The 16,086-nt window shown below is 45.5% G+C and overlaps 1 protein-coding gene across 4 annotated transcripts in view; it reads right to left on the bottom strand.

Annotated features, from left to right (window-relative positions):
- BCAR3 (BCAR3 adaptor protein, NSP family member) overlaps nucleotides 1-16,086 on the bottom strand; it is a 201,306-nt gene that overhangs the window by 70,016 nt on the left and 115,204 nt on the right. For all 4 annotated transcript variants that reach the window (XM_061183870.1, XM_061183873.1, XM_061183872.1 and 1 more), the window contains one exon: nucleotides 8,686-8,725. In XM_061183870.1, coding sequence (XP_061039853.1) covers nucleotides 8,686-8,725 — 40 coding nt within the window. The remainder of the gene's footprint in view (nucleotides 1-8,685; nucleotides 8,726-16,086) is intronic.

The following is a 16,086-nucleotide window of genomic DNA, read 5'->3' as shown; positions in this document are numbered from 1 at the left end:
CCTCTCTTCTTGTAAGACACCAGTCATTGGATTAGGCCTATCCTAACCCAGCATGACCTCATCTTAATTTGATCACATGTGCAAAGACCTTATTTCCAAATACGGTCACATTCACAGGTACTGGGGGTTAGGACGTCAACACATCTTTTGGGGAAGACAGTTCAACCCACGACAGCATCCAAGCACCCTCTTCAAACCACTCAGCTGTTCTACCTCAAAAGAACCTTCCAGGCTTGAGGGAAAGGCAAAGACCCGGCGGCAGCAGGAAAAACCAGCATGGAAAAGTTTGTGAGCAAGGCGGATGGCAGGAGATGACGTTAGAGGTGAACAGGCCACAAGAGGATGGCTGTGAAGTCCAGTTATAAAGCTGAGTCTGGTCAGAAGCCATAGTTTCAATCCTTGCTTACATGTTAGTTCTCCAGTCTCTTCACCAACTCTCCTACTGTTTGGGATCTCAGAGGAGTCCTCTTCCTTCAGCCAAGGATAAAAACTGCAGCACAGAACATGAATGTGAACCTGCCGTTATTCCACTCACAGGCCACACCGGGCTCCCTCAAGCACCTCCAGAGGGCAGCTCCAGGGTCTGACCTTGATTCAAACCATCAAGTTCAGAAGCCTAGGGGGAATTCACTTCTGACTTGGGACACTGAGAAAACACATCTCAGGCTGTACTGGCAGAGCAATATCTGGTCTGAGGAGTTATCCAGACAAGCCCCAGGCAAGAGCAGTCAGGACTCAAGCTATTTCCACACACCTGTTCACCCAGAAGGGCTGAAGATGCTAACGCGACAGGAGAGGTGCTGCTGCTCAGAGCAGACAGGTCTACCTGATAAGAGGCTGAGGTGTGTCCAGATCATGCAGTGTGGCAACAGCACTGTTTCTGTGACTGTGCAAGGTCATACAACTTGCACAGGGACTCACTGCTGTGTCATCAGGCAAGGTCAAGGTGATGTCGATGACCCACGGCTGCATCATGGAAGAGTTAGCATGGAAAGATGGGATTTTTTGTGGAAAGCCTACTACGTATTGTTCAGAGGAAAAACAAGGACAGTGTACGTGCATTCAGTCTAGAGCAGGGGCCTACAAACCTTTTCTGTAAAGGGACAGATAGTAAACAGTTCAGGCTCTGCCACCTGTTCTGTCACAACTACTCAACTCCATCATTATAGTCAGAAAGTGGCAATACATCAATGAATGGATGTGGCTGTGTTTCAATAAAACTTTACGCACATTGAAATTTGAATTTTACAACTTTCACATTCTTCTTTTGATTTTTTAAAAACCCACTTAAAAACATAATACCCATTTTCAGCTTGTGGGCCTACAATAGACAGCAGGCCACATTTGGTCCCAGGCTGTAGTTTGCCAACTGCCCACCCCACACCCCTCCCCCAGGCTAATGATATCCCCAGCTGCTCATGAATTAACTTAATGTCATTGTGGTAACAAGGTCTCCAACTGGAAATCTCCTTTCCTCCCCTAAAATCCTTACTGGCTTTTGGCAAGATGCCAGGCATTGTGTGAACTCTGGAATTGCCCCTGGCTTCCTCTCTGTCACCACCTCCATTTAAGTCCTGCCAGGAACTGTCAACCCACCTTATAGAATGGCTCTTAATTCTATCTCTAAAAGGCCTCCAGCACCTGCCCTGACTTTCCATTCCCACTGCCACTATCTTGGTTAGGCTCTTGATGACACTTTCCTCCTACCCAGCCTGACTCGACTGAACAATTACTAACACATAGAATCTGCCCAAAACTATCTGTCGAATGAACAAAGGCAGTAAAATATCCACAAGCTCAGCACTTTCTCCATCTGATCGGCAGTCTGATGTGGCCCATCTCAAAACCAAAAATTTCCCCTAGTGAGGTGGCAGCACTTAAGGGCTAAAATATGATAAGCATTTAGCTTGCTTTTTCCCAAGTCAGGCTCAGCTGAGGTATAATCTGCCAACAGTAAAAGTCACCCTTTTCTGTACAGTTCTGTGAGCTTTGAAACGACCCCAATCAAGGTATTCCAATCATTCCCCCCAAGTTCCCTCATTCCCTTTTGCAGCTGACCTCTCTCTCTACTCCTTTCAACCACTGATTTGTTGTCTGTACTATAAGGTTTTATCTGCATCCAACAGTCCAGTTCCTTTTTATGGCTGAAGAGGATGTTATTCTGTGGCTCTGCAGTTTATCTGCTCACCAGTCAAAGGACATTTGAGAAGTTTCCAGTTTTTGTCAATGACAAATAATGTCACCATCAACATTCACATACAGATTTCAAAATGGACGTACGTTTTCATGATGAGGTTTTACTTTGTATAAATGGCCGTATTTTCACAGACCTGCAGGATAGGATTCCATTGAATGAAGGCCTGTCCTCCATCCCTATTCTTCTGCCTTCTCACCCTGCCTCAGCAATCTTTTACAAATGCAGTAACATTAAGAATATTTGCAGAGAACTTTTTGGGGTGGGGTGGGGTGGGAGGAGCTGGATGGGAGCTGTCTTCCTTGCTCCCAGGGTGACCCCCAAGGCTGCTTCCCACTCACGGCGGGCGGTGTTTGCCCTTCTCATCCACAGGGGGCGGTGCTGGCTCTCTGGGTGTGCAAGCTCAGGCAAAAACCTGCAGAGCCAGCCATCGGGCCATTATCTGCTTCATATAACTCGTTAAAATCTCACGGAATGCACAGCGTACCATTGTTTTGGTAAGTCCCTTTCATGGCTTTGTGAGCTGGCTAATTCAGAGCAGACTGGCCTGTTTTCCCCGCTGGAAGAAAAAGACTCTCCTCAAAGACGGCTATTTAACCGTGACCATGGCTGCAGCCATCTTGAGCACAAAGGTGGGGGGAGGGAGGGGGCTACAGCCCCCGCCGCCCCCGCCCCCAGCGAGGCTCCCACAGCCCGGGCACTTATTCTTGGCGCTGGAATTCGCATAATAACTCCTCTTTTAATCTGCTGGGTGACCTCATGTAGCCCCGGCCGACTGCAGGAAACGGCCTTGCTGAGATCTGAGCCTTGGGCAGTCTGTCAAGTCTGTAAGACCCTCTTAGAAAGAGCATTTTCGGAGTGTTAACCCCATAAGGACCGATCTCCAGGTGGCTCTGGGCTCCTGACCTGCCGGTGTGCACCCCAGAGGAAGGAGAAGTCCAAGGGCGCTGTTCGCCTCTCGAGATACCGCTCCAGTCCCATCCCTTCTCCTAACCCGCAAAGCAAGCTCAGAAACCGCAAATCATCTTAGAAAAGCTCGCAAGTGGTTCCAGCAAGAGTCGACCAGGGCTGACGACAAAAGAAAGGATATTCGTTCACTAGGGAGCTCACGGGAACAAAAGGCTGCATTCAGTCCAGACACTTGCTAACTGCAGAGCCTGGAGAGCGGGCTTTGTCCGAGGGCACCGTGCTGTTCACAGCCTGGCCTTGCCTACACCTTGCTTAATTTGAAAAAACAGGCTTCCCAATGTCTTCCCTACTTAGCTATTGCTATATTTATTTTTCAATTTGTCTTTCTTAAGGACAGTTTATTTTAAAATGAAAAAATCTATAATAAACATTTCTTCTAAAAGAAAAATCACAAAACTGTAATAAACATTTCTTCTTAAAAAAAAAAACAAACCACCCAGCTCTGCTGTAGCTAATCACCTCCTCCTCTAAAAAATATACTTTTAAACCACTCTCAGAAAAGAGACTCTATTAATATAACTGTAAGGCTGTGTGTGAAGAAGCTAGAAAGAATTTGAATCTTCAGTCTAAAAGGAAGATAGGTATAAAGGGGAAGAAGAAAGGAAATACTATAAATTTATAGTTTAGTGAGTATGGGGTGGGGGAGGGCAACTCCCAAAGGTTAAAGAAGTAGCCCCAGGAAAAAATGAAAAGAATGATAAAGAGTGAAAATGAAAGTAGGTTTCATAGGTTCAAGAAGGCATTGCAAAAGTGAAAGCATAGGGATCATAATAGGAAATGTAGGAGTGTTGGGGGTAAATCTCCAATCTTTTGAGGTAATATGATGGGTGGGCACTTATTATCTGCCACATCCTTGGTCTGAGACACAACATATAATGCCACCCTTGTTCCAATCGATGTGGCAATTTTATGATCAAGAGTGATAGATTAACTAAGAACCCCTTACCACTTGCAAAAACCCTTCCGCTCCAGCTTATCACAGGCAGAGGGGATCCTAGAAGTCTTAAACTAGAAGGGACATTGGCCCATCCCCACTGGTTTTCTAGTTGTGGGGAAGATGGAACCGATCTCGAATGGTCTTGGCCTGCGGTGGCTTGAAGCAGGATTTTGGTTCCCCGGCCAGAGATTGAAGTCAGGTGGCGGCAGGGGGAGTGCTGAATCCTAGCCACTAGACCATCAGGGACAGTGGCCAGTGACAAGGCCCTGGCCCATCAGCTTTGTAGAAATGAATTCCCACAAAGAGACAGAAAGTAGTGAAATAAGTAAAGTGTTTATTAGGAGGAAAAAGGATACATGTGAATAGACTCATACAGGCAGACTCAGAGGAAGAGTCATGCCCTCGTGGTAGTTTGAATCACTTTTACGGGGCATTTCTTCCAGGTTTCCTTTGGCCAATCATCTTGCTTTGCCTGGTTCTGAGTCTGTATTTGGTTTATCTCAGGGTCTTCCCCTGTGTGTGCGTGCGCGCATCTCTTAGCCAAGATAGATTCTAGCAAAGAGACCTATATGGGTAGGTTGACATCACCTACTATGGCGTGGTGCCCCCTCCTTTTTTGACCTCCGAGGATCCTTTCTGCGCCTGTGTAGTGGGGAAGGTCTCCCTGACTTCAAGGATGAGGAATATGGGTCTCTTTATCCCTTATCTGGGCAGGGCTCAGCTTCTCCTCCCTCCTGTCTCCCCAGAAGGGGACAAACTCCAGCTGCTCAGCCTGGGGCCCACCTATCTCCTGCCTCAGAACCCACAGAGAGAAGGTGGCAAGTCCAAGGTCATGCTGCTAATTAGACCAGAGTGTGGACCAGACTCCCCTCCCTGGAGATTCTTAGGGGCTGTGTAACTTGGAGTCTCCTATTGGAATGCTATCTGGGAAGGATAACACACTGAGCTATCACCATGTATTCACATTTTGGTACAATTATTTTTATCAAATGTTCTAAGCAGCTACCTGACACAGGTCTAAGAAATTAGACACAGAGTAAATACATTTTAAAGGCAGTAAAAATATGGCAAAAACTAAATGAGGGGCAGTAAGCAGGTAAAGCAGCCCAGAAGATAAACTCTACTGAACAATTTTGCCTAGGGCTATTTCCTCTGTTTCAAAAAAAAAAAAAAGTTGGTTTTTATCTAGGGTAAGGTATGCTAGGTACGCAGAGGGCGGAGGAAAATTCCAGAGCTGTACACTACTAACCAAAGTCACTACCTTAAGAGCAGGAGGAAGGTGCAGCTGCTTGGAGGTTTCTGCTTTCCAATCTGGAAGAAGTGGTCTTGTTCAGATATAGTGAAAGAGAAACAATTATATTTGATTACAGAAAAGGATCTCATGACTATACAAAACAGTTAAACTCAGACCTTCAAGACGATCATGTTTTAAGCTACTGGGTCGGCGGGAGTGGGGAATGTGGAGAGAGGAAGGGGCTAGGGACACAAGGAAAAGGTAGAAAAAGAAGAAAAAGAAAAAAAAAAGAAAACTCCCCTCTCTAACAGTCAGAATTAAAGAGACAGAAACAGTGGAGAATAAGATTCCAAAATCCCCAGGGGTTCTTTGGATCTACTCAAATTTTCTTATCACATCCAAGCAGGGAATACGTCACTTAGGGTAACCAGGTGTCACTGGGAGGCCCCAGCAGAGGTAAGCCTGCTGAAGAAATGAAAGAACTACCAAACAGCCCTAGGGCTTCCCCGCCAAGCACTTTTCCCTCTAGTCCTCACACAGAGGAGCTCCTCATAACCTAGCAACCACCTGCCGGGTCCCCTTTCAGGCTGCCTTACTGATGTGCAGCAATGCCAACTGTGGGGAGTGTTAGGAGGACACAGAGTACAAACTGGATGCGGTTGAACGGTGGAGTCACTCCCTATCCAGCTCTCTCCTGCCACGACACAGCAGCCCCATCACCCCATGAAGTATGGGTCAGCTCCAGTGCGTCCTCTCGCCCAGACACGAGGAACCAGGGGTGGTCCCAGACCTCGCTCTTAATCAGAGCACTGGGAAAACCAGGTGAAGATGGTTAGAAAGTCTCCATGGTAAGGGAGACTTGGGAAGGCGGCTCCTAAAAGGATGAGAACGGCTGTCAGTTGGCCCCAACTGGGTGCTTCTACTGCCAAGATGAGACCCAGTCAGAGATCCGCTGGCTCCCCGTCCCCCGCCCCCATTCTGAGGTCACAGTGAACTGCTAAAAATCTGACTCTACCAGAAAGGGCCCTACAGGATGCAACATACTTTACATAGAATCTCTACTTTTCTCCGTGCCCGAGAAAGGGGATGATAGGGAAGAAACAGCTCAAAGTCAGAGGGCCAAACTGCATCCACTTTATCTGTACCTCTCACCTCCCTCAATCATCTTCAGCCACCCTCCAGGCTCTAGGCACCAGCTGGCACCAATTTACGAGGCCTTGGAGGCATGGACTGGTCAGCAGGGCTCAAGAGGGTAGCTAAGTCTGAAATGCTAGGACGGGCCTGCGCTGGCCCAAGACAACTGACACGTGGATCCATTCAGACCTTGAGGCCCAAGGCCTCTATGAGTGCATTTTCAGAGCTTTAGTGCCCATGGAGGCAAATGAAAATACCCTACATTCACTCAGCAAATCCCCAAGCCATCCCTCCAAACCAAGGGCAAAGTGAGAAAGAAAAAAAAAAAATACGATGCATCGAGGAGGGATGTAGAGATTTCATCTCTAAAGCTCTGACCAGATTCAGATGAGGATGGTAGCAAAGAGTAACCTTCAGAACATGTCAGCGAGTGCTTGAAGAGGGTACCCCTTGAGCCACCAAGAGCAGTTCTATCACTGCCGGGGAAGGCAGGGGGAGCCCAGCTAGATGGAAGCACTGACAACCTCACACCTCTTCTCAGTCAACACGACAACTCACAGTGACCAATATTCATGAATGAGATGCAATAGCTTAGATAATACTAAGTAAGTCCTTCCCAAAGCCTCTGCTTAGGTTTAGAATTCATCATTGGATTATCTTAAAAAGCTGGGACTTTAGTAAAAGAAAAAACTGAGTTATGGAGTAAGGGGAGGGGGTGAGCACAGCTTGAGTGAGCCTGCAGTGGGAGATAGCCAGTTTCTGGAACATGGCATGCAGTGAGTGCTAAAGGACAGCTGTGATTTACACACTGCAGAAGTCTAGGGCACATTTTTAATGTTATGGTCAAGTCAAATCATAGTTTATGTGGATAGTGTCCCCGAATTCCTTGCAGTGTACAACCTGCACAAAAGCATATGTGATGCATCCAGGAGGGAAGCAGACACATCATTTATAAAGCCCTGACCAGCGTCTGACACAGCAGCCCTGCTGGCTTAGGATTACACATTTGCTGCAGTCAGGCTACAGCTCAGACATAGCGGGGGTAGAAGAGAGGGGAAAAATAAATCCACCTCCATTCCAACAAACTTTATTATGACTGCCTTAAGTGGCCACGTGGTTCTACTAGATTTTTCTCCTCTAGGAGAAGCTTTAGACCCTCCATTCTCTGGTCTAAAGGGAAGAAATGCCAAAACCCTTGGGCAGGCACAGTCACAGGCACACAAAAAGCAACAGGCCTAAATACTCCGAATCCAGGATGCGGGAATAATAAAGACGAAATGTGGCTCCTAGGAGGCAAGCACCTAAGTCCTAACTTGTGCCATGATTTCTCCTAAAATTTAATGATATATTTTGTTATGAGAAATCAGAGTTCTCTTTTCTGTTGTAGGTACCAGACGTAATTACAGTTCTTGAAAATAAAATAAAATAAAATAAAATAAAACAAACATACACACCTGAAAAATGGGGGGGGGGGGCAGAAGGAAGAAGTGAAAAGCATCATTTCTTTCTGCTCAGAAGATTGTTTAGGAGCGTTGAGTATTTAGACACACTGAATGTCAGCCCCACTGGAAAGTAAAGTATTACACAGCTCATGGTCCCAGATTAGCCACTGAACAAGAGGGTGGCTGCTGAAATGGAAAGGAGGGCTCAGAAAGCCTCAGGGAGCCTTCAGTCCTCCACTCAAGGTAAACACAGCTTCACAACTCCTGTCTGCCGTTCCAAAATCCAAAAACTCTGAAAACTGACAATTTTTAAATAATTCATTTGGCAGCAGAACAAACCCAACCTCATTTGGTGGCAAAATGTGACCTGAACTACGTAAGATCATTTGTAGTTTATTTCTCCCACTTCATGTGAACATTCTCACATTTCACTGCTGAAATAATGGGCTTGATTATGGGATGCTGACCCTAGCTCCCTTTGGGGGTGTTATATATATGTACCATATTACCTTTCTAAAAAATTCTGAATTTTTAAAACACATCTAGCCCCCAGGGTTTCAGATAAGGGGAAGAGTTTGTAAACTTATAATAGGGTGACATAAGACCCCTGCAAAGATTACTAAAAGCCCAAAACAGTCAAATTACATCCTGGTGGTTTCAATCTAACCAGCTTCCTACACAAGCCAGACAGCAACATTATCTAGCAACATTGTGTTAGAAATGGGAAATCTATTACCACAGGGTCCCTACTACATGTTAAATCCTGGTTTCCTACCTTCACATATTCCAGAGTTGGGTCCAGAAGATGCTGATCCCTGAAAAGAGAAAATATAAATATGAGAACAATTGGGAACAATGCAATCTTACCCTGGGTAAAATGTATCCAACATTATTTCACCCTATTCATTCACATTACTAAGATGGGCCCACCTCCCAGGCAATACCCACAGCAGACAGATAAGGAAGTTAGAACAGACACAGATTTCTTTCACGGGCGTCTCTTCGGGGTGGAGGACGGGTAGGATACCACCATGACCTCAGTCTAGAAGCTCCACATGTTTTCCTGTCAAATTCAAGCTCCAAAAGTTAGACTCTTCATCTGTGGTAATTCTAGATCCACTCTGAGCATAAAAATTAGCCTAACGGTCTGAAGCAAAGAGCTGTGAGAGATACGAGTAAAGCAGGGCTGGATGCCCAAACCTGCAGCACTTTGGACCAGACAACTGTGTCACACCCACTTTGACAGAAAACGGAGGCTCAGGTGGGCAGAGCGGCTGCCCAAGGTCACCCAGCACCCGGGTGAGTGAGTTTTGAACCCAGCTCTGCTTCTAAATCACCTTTCTCTTTTGCTGTCAAGCTGAGCAATTCATCCTAATTTTCTTTGGTGCCCCAGTGTTTTTTCTCTCGCCATTTAATGTCTGCTCATGTCTATCATAATACTGTTAGGATTAACCAGACAATTAAAAGTAAACAGCAGTGGTGTCACTGAGGAGGCTGACTTATTATAGTGGAAGAGGATCTAAGGCAAAGGAGAAGAGGGGGAGACATGAGAGCTGATGTTTCCAGCACCAGCAGAGTTACAGCAAAGTGCCCCCCCTCAACAGACTATGTGAAAAGACAGCTGCCTTCAGAGACTTAAACTTCACAAAATCAACACATCACCCTGCAGAGACAGGATCATTTTTTAAAGGACAGAATGGCTCTGAAGCCGGTAGGAGTAGTTTTCTTAAGGGGGGGGCGGTGTCAGTATATCTACAAAGAGGACGCATCCTTCAGAAGGCAGGGGATCCCTACCATCAAGCAGCTGCCTCTGGAAGGGTGAGCTCAACCCCAGACCCTCGGGGGCTTGGATGCGTCCCTCTGTGGAGAGACCCCGGGAGACTGCAGCCCTTCTCCCCTGAACAGGGGCAGCAGGACTCCTGCTGGGACACAAGGAGTCGATCCCACAGCTCAGGGGCACACCATCTTGTTGTGAAATGGATCCAACCCCCAAAGCTATTCCTGGAGTGGTCTGTCCACTTAGGGCTGCACACAGGGCACACGCACAGAGGCAGGCTGGCTTTGGAGATGCTCCTCTCGGATGTGCAAACAGATTAGGTTCTGAAACGAGTCCCTCTGTAAGGCCAAAGTATCTGAGAAGGGCTTAAGCTCAAAGTCCCTGGTGCATTTCCATCAAAGAGGGGTATAAATCAGTCTTTCAGAGCCTGAAAACCAGGCATACTCTTTGCCTCCAAGCTTGTGTGTGTTAATCAGGCATCTTTTCCCAAAGCAGCCGAGTCCGTCTGCTGTGCTGGGTCACCACCTCCTCTGCTGCAGTCTGGACATTGCATTGATGTCATCAGACTTTGCGACCATGGGACCACCCAGCTAGTGACTAAAAACTTTGTCAGCAGGGCTTTGGTCATACTCCCCTTTAAATTCTAAAACTCCTGGTTTTCTACTGAATTAACATTTTAGGCTTATAGGCATCCGGTCTTATGCTAATCATCTGGCCCAGTGGTCTGGCCCTGGGAGTGCAGAAAGACGTTAGAACCACTGAAATGCTGTTTCTCATCTTCTTCAAGTTTCTATTTTTATGTATGTTCTAAAATGTACATTATATACATTCATACACATATGTCTTAATGCATGGATAAACAGTGTAGGTGTGTGCTTTTTAAACCAATGATTTGGTCTTGGGATCTCTTTACACTCTAAATAATTGAGGACTCCGAAAAATTTTGTTCATGTGGGTTATATCTACTGATTACTGATATTAGAAATTAAATCTGAGAAACTTGCAAAATATTAATTCATATTTTTAAAGTAAACCGATTATATGTTGAAATAAATAACATTTTAATGAAAAACAGATATGTTTTTCATAGCAAAAATTTAGTGAGAAGAGTGACATTGTCTTACATTTTTGCAAATCTTTTAAACATCTGGCTTACGAGAAGACAGGTAAATCCTCACATCTAGTTCTGCATTCAATATTCATGATATGTCTTGGTTGAAATAAATGAAGAAAATCCACATTCACACAGTTATGTAATTGGAAAGGGAGGGATATTTTAAAAGACTTGCATATAATTATGGATGTTCTACTTTGATAACATACCAAAACTTGACAAGTAGTAGTTTCTTAAAGGTTAGCTGTGATGTGGAATCTGAAACCATATCTCTTACTCTTTTGCATCTGTCCTGCACTTTGAATGGACGTTTTGTCCATGTGTGATTCCATAACCACTATTCTGGGAAACACTGGTTCACTGAGTTATGCAGATCTTCCAAATTTTGACCCATTTCATTATCATGTAAAAAAAGAATCACATTGGTTAATACCATCACTGATCTCATCAGAAGTTACTAGGTATTGGGAATTGCCAAGCTTATGGTAGAGGATACAGGTCTTCTAACTTGAAAGTTTGAATTTTTTCATTGGCAACTAACATTGTCAAATATTTTCCCTGAGCTTCATTTCATTCATTTTGGGGAACATATCTGCCAAATACCAAGACCACACAGTCATGATCGGCAATTTTAACTCTTTTTTTTAGGTGCTCAAAGGTCATTCTTTTAGTAAATTCTTTTTAGAATTTTGTCCAGGATCTGCTCTTCTCACCAGATTTAGCTGTAAAAATCCTTTTCCTTTTACCTACTGAAAGCTGAAACGTTCCTCTCTCCCTTTCTCTGGAGATGTACCTGAAAACTCTGAGCTAGTTCTCTCAGGATAGACCCCTCAAACTCTCTTGGGGAGGGTGTGGGACAACCAACACGAGTGCTGTGTATGAGTGGCTCCTGAGGCAGCCCCAGCTGCAGCAGGGTTGCCACTCAGAGACGGGGTCACCTCAAGGCAGGGTGGCCCATGTGAGACAGGTGGGGACCTGGGACCCATTACTGCAGTGCTTGCACCTGGACAAATATCTCCTGGAGCAATGGAATATAAAGAAACTATAAGGAACTAAAAATCACTGCACACATGCACGGTTGGGGCAAATTATGAACAAGATACAAAAAGGCCAAAACCCAGCTGCCACTTCTCAGGTGCCAGAAGCAAAAGCAGGGTACCGTGCATGATCCCTGCACACAGCACCACCAAGAGGATGGGCAGACCACCTAATCCACTCTGGCCCGACCCACCGATCTGCGCCTGCGTTCACCCCGTTTAAGGGACCAGCTCTCCCCCACTGAGGGAGCGAGCAAGGGTACCTGTTACTTGTTTTCACTCCCTCGTGCTGCAGCATGAGTCCCAATAAAGCCTTGCCTGAATTTCTTGTCTGGCCTCTTATCAATTTCTATTGATTAAAGAGTCCAAGGACCCAAGTCAGTAACATACCTGCTCTCCCCACCACCCTGCTCTCCTGCCCAGAGACCCCGGCACCTAGGAGCCTGCGGTGTTCTCCCAAGTGTCTCCCCAGCCTTGGATGAACTCCCGTGTTCCTGTGGTGCTCCTCCACCACACACACTTCTTTTGGCAAAAGAGAAGGAAAACAAGAGCTGCTGGTTAGGGATAAAACTGAAGTCCCCTCTTGACCCCGCCCCCAAATAAACTCTGCTAAGGGAGCCTTGCTCATTCTGTTCCCAGAGCAGAGGGGGATCCAAGTTCTAGTTCAGTGCACCAAGGGGTGCCCTAGTGGATCCTTGTATTCTTCTACTCGTCCTTTTTAGAGAGACAGGGAGGGAAGACAAGGAGAGTATGATAAAACTGAGTGTGTTATAAATCCAAAAGCTTTAAAAATCATTGCCTCGAATCAAATTAAAATTATATTTAAATGCAGAAGTGCTGTGTCTCCTTTCTCAGCCAGCCTAACCCTAACCTTAACCCATCTAACCAGAAAGAAGACATGAGCTGGAAAACATAGCAGTTGGCCCTGTAGCCCCAGCCTCTAATTTGAAATAGAATACCCTATTATTCATACAAGACTGTGCCGCAAACACTCCTTAAACCATATCTTTATATTCCCCAAAAGAGATCACTAGAAAACAAACACAGAAACTTGGCAATGTAAATGAAAAGCTTTTTAATCTTCTTTTTGCTTATGTCAATTATGAATCCCCACCCATGTGAATCCGTGATGTTGTGTGCATCTGTCTTTACAACTGGAGAGTCTGGCAGGCACCGTGGCCCCTCTGTCAGGCAGGCTGCCCCGCTGAGCACCATCCACAGACCGCAGGAAAACAGCAGGACGAAACTGGACTCTCCTGTTATTTTGTTCTTAGGTTTATTAAGTTTTAAATAACATCACTGTGTTTACTCTGGTTAAATCATTCTTTCCAGCGTCCCACTTTCTTAAGTTCATACTGAGGGATGTTTAGCTGGGAGCCACAGAAATGTTATACATATTTACTATTTTAGGTTGTTTCTCATTGGTAACCAGGTTAACAATATCCTCCCTCTTAAAAGGACACTTGATGTATAAGTGTTTGCTATTTTGAGTGAAGAGGTTTTCCGTCTTGAATACACAAACAAAATTTCACTAACATAGATCTTTTCTGAGCAGTTCGAATACAGATGGAGATGGAAGTGCCCTATGTCTGTCTTAAATTAGAGAATGTTTTAAGTGAATGGATGTTTACTTATTGAAATATTATAGACTAACTTAATGGCTAATGGTGTTGCCACACAAATGTCCCTTTGGATAAAACATAAAACGGAATTGCTTGTAATAACATGATTATTTCATACAATGGAGGGATGTGAGAAACTAGATCCAGCTATACCAGACTGAGGCTCCCCTTAAACTCCACGCACAACAGTGATGTGCAGAGCTGGCACACTTCCTCTGTGCAGGTGGCATGGTGTTTCCATGCATGTTCACTATATGTGTATTTATTGATATATGGTCTCTCCCTCTACAAGGTGAGCAACCCAAGAGTAGTGACGTGTCTACTTCATGCCCAGTATGTCCCACAGTTCTTGCATTCATCCCACAAACATTATCAAGCATCTACAATATGCTATGCAGTTGGCCAGACAACAGAAATACAAGAACCAAAGACAAAGGCCCTGCATTTAGAGAGGTTGCAGGCAAGTGGGGAACACAGATCAACTGATCCAGCACAATTCAAGTTAGTGAGAGAGTGTCAGTGGGAGGTTTGAGGGCTGAGTAGGGACTTGTCCCAATGAAGAAACTGTGGGGTAGGTTGTGATGAGACATGCCCAGGCAATGAGAGAAGCACGTGACAATATGGTACATCTGAGGACCCACAGCGTTGCGGAGTTAATTCCCCGCTGGCCCAGGCCATCTCTCCCCTGGACCCCTGCATTACCCTCCCCAATTCTACTCCATCTCCACAATCTCCACGATAGCAGCCAGAGTGATCTTTACTCAGATCACTCACTCCCCAGCTCAAAATCCTCTAACAGCTCCCATCCAGTCAGAACAAAACCCTGAGGTCCCCACCGTGGCCTTCAATGCCCTGGTTGGCATGACCCCAGTCAGCTCTCCAACCTCACTGTGTTAGGCAGAATTTCAAAGATGCCCCCTCCCAAGATTCCTGTCCCTTGGTGAGTCAATCAAACACTAATCTAGGTACTGCCGTGAAGGGATTTTGCAGATGTTATTAACATCGCAAGTCAGCTGACATCAAGACAAGGCAATTATCTGAGGGGACCTGACTTGAAGAGGGAGGGGGATTTGACATGAGGGACCCTGTTGCCAATGTGATGTTATGAGAGGGTCTGTGACGAGGCCCAAGACACAGAACCTCCAGGAGACGGGAGCTGCCCCTGGCAGATGGCCAGGAGATGGAGACCTCAGTCCTACAACTGCAAGGAATTGAATTCTGCCGACGACCTGAATGAGCGTGGAAGCAGATTCTCCCCCAGAGCCTCAGGTGAGAACGCAGCCGCTGGCATCTTGAGTGAGACCCTGAGCTGAGAACCCAGTTGAGCCATGAGGGACTTCTGCTCTACAGAAACTGTGAGGTAACAAACAGGTGTTAAGTCACCGAGTTTGTGGTGTTGTTACTCAGCAAAAAAACGCTAATATGCTTGTTTATTCCATCCAAGCCCTACTGACTTTCCTTTCTGTTGCTCAAACACATCAAGCCGGCTCCTGCTGCTGTGGCTTGGCATTTACTGTTCCTTTGCCTGGAATAGTCTCCCCAGATACACTTGAAGGCTCACTCCTCACAGCTCTCAGGTCTCTCTCAAACATCACTTCCTTAACCATCTTATCTAAATGAGCACCACCACCCTCTATCCCCTTTTCTGGCTTCATCTTTTCCCATATTATCTGATATTATATGAAATGTTTATTTGCTCATGGTCTGTCTGTTCCCCGGAATATAATCCTGCAAGAGTGGGGCTTTCTCTGCTTTGTGCACCTTGGTGTCCCCAGTACTTTGCACATAACAGTTGCTCAGAAACCACTTGCTGAATTAATGAAGAAAAGAACAACTAACGGAAGCACAGGGCTGGGGGAAGCGGCAGGACTGGTGGGGGGTTGGGAGACCAGGATGAAGAAGAGGCAGAGCCAGATCATAAGAGGCTTGGACGCCACGTAAACACATTTAGACTTTATCTTGAAAGCAGTGGGATTTGTTCAAGGCTCTTAAGCTGGAGAATAACCAGAGATTTTTGTTTTAGAAAAATCCCCCTGCAGCAGTGTGGAAAACAGATTAGTGGGGGGCAAAATGGAGTCAGGAAGACTAAAGGAGAGGATATTAAAGGGGTCTGGGTAAGAGATGACGAGGCCTGGATTAGAGCGATAGAGGGAGTGGGGGGATGGTGTACAGACTTGAGAGACTTTCAGAACTGTGAATAGATAGACCTTGGTAAATGGCAGGATTTGGTGGGTGAAAGGGAAGAAAGGGGTGAGGACACTCACTGAATTCTTTCTAAGGGAATTGGGTAGATGGTGCCTAGCACTTGGCAGGGACTCCATACATTTGTTAAGAATGAATTAGCAAACACCTCTGCCTCAAGCACGATACTGTACTAACTAGACTACCAGGTTCTGAATTAATAAGACTTTACCTCATTACCATCCATTTTCCACAGTTAGCAGTCCACACGATTGCTGCCATTTAGCTACTGAATGTCTCAAATAAGTTTTCCTTCCTTCTCAACAGATAAATAAGTTACTTTCAGGAGAGTCTTTCACATCCTTCAAATTACGAACACATAAATCTTTCCCTTAAAGTATGATGAAATATAACATTTAAGGGATCACTTCACACCAGCAAAAAT

This window comes from Eubalaena glacialis, chromosome 3, assembly GCF_028564815.1.
Source record: "Eubalaena glacialis isolate mEubGla1 chromosome 3, mEubGla1.1.hap2.+ XY, whole genome shotgun sequence".
Lineage (NCBI taxonomy): Eukaryota > Metazoa > Chordata > Mammalia > Artiodactyla > Balaenidae > Eubalaena > Eubalaena glacialis.
This window is presented reverse-complemented; position numbering and strand designations above follow the sequence as displayed.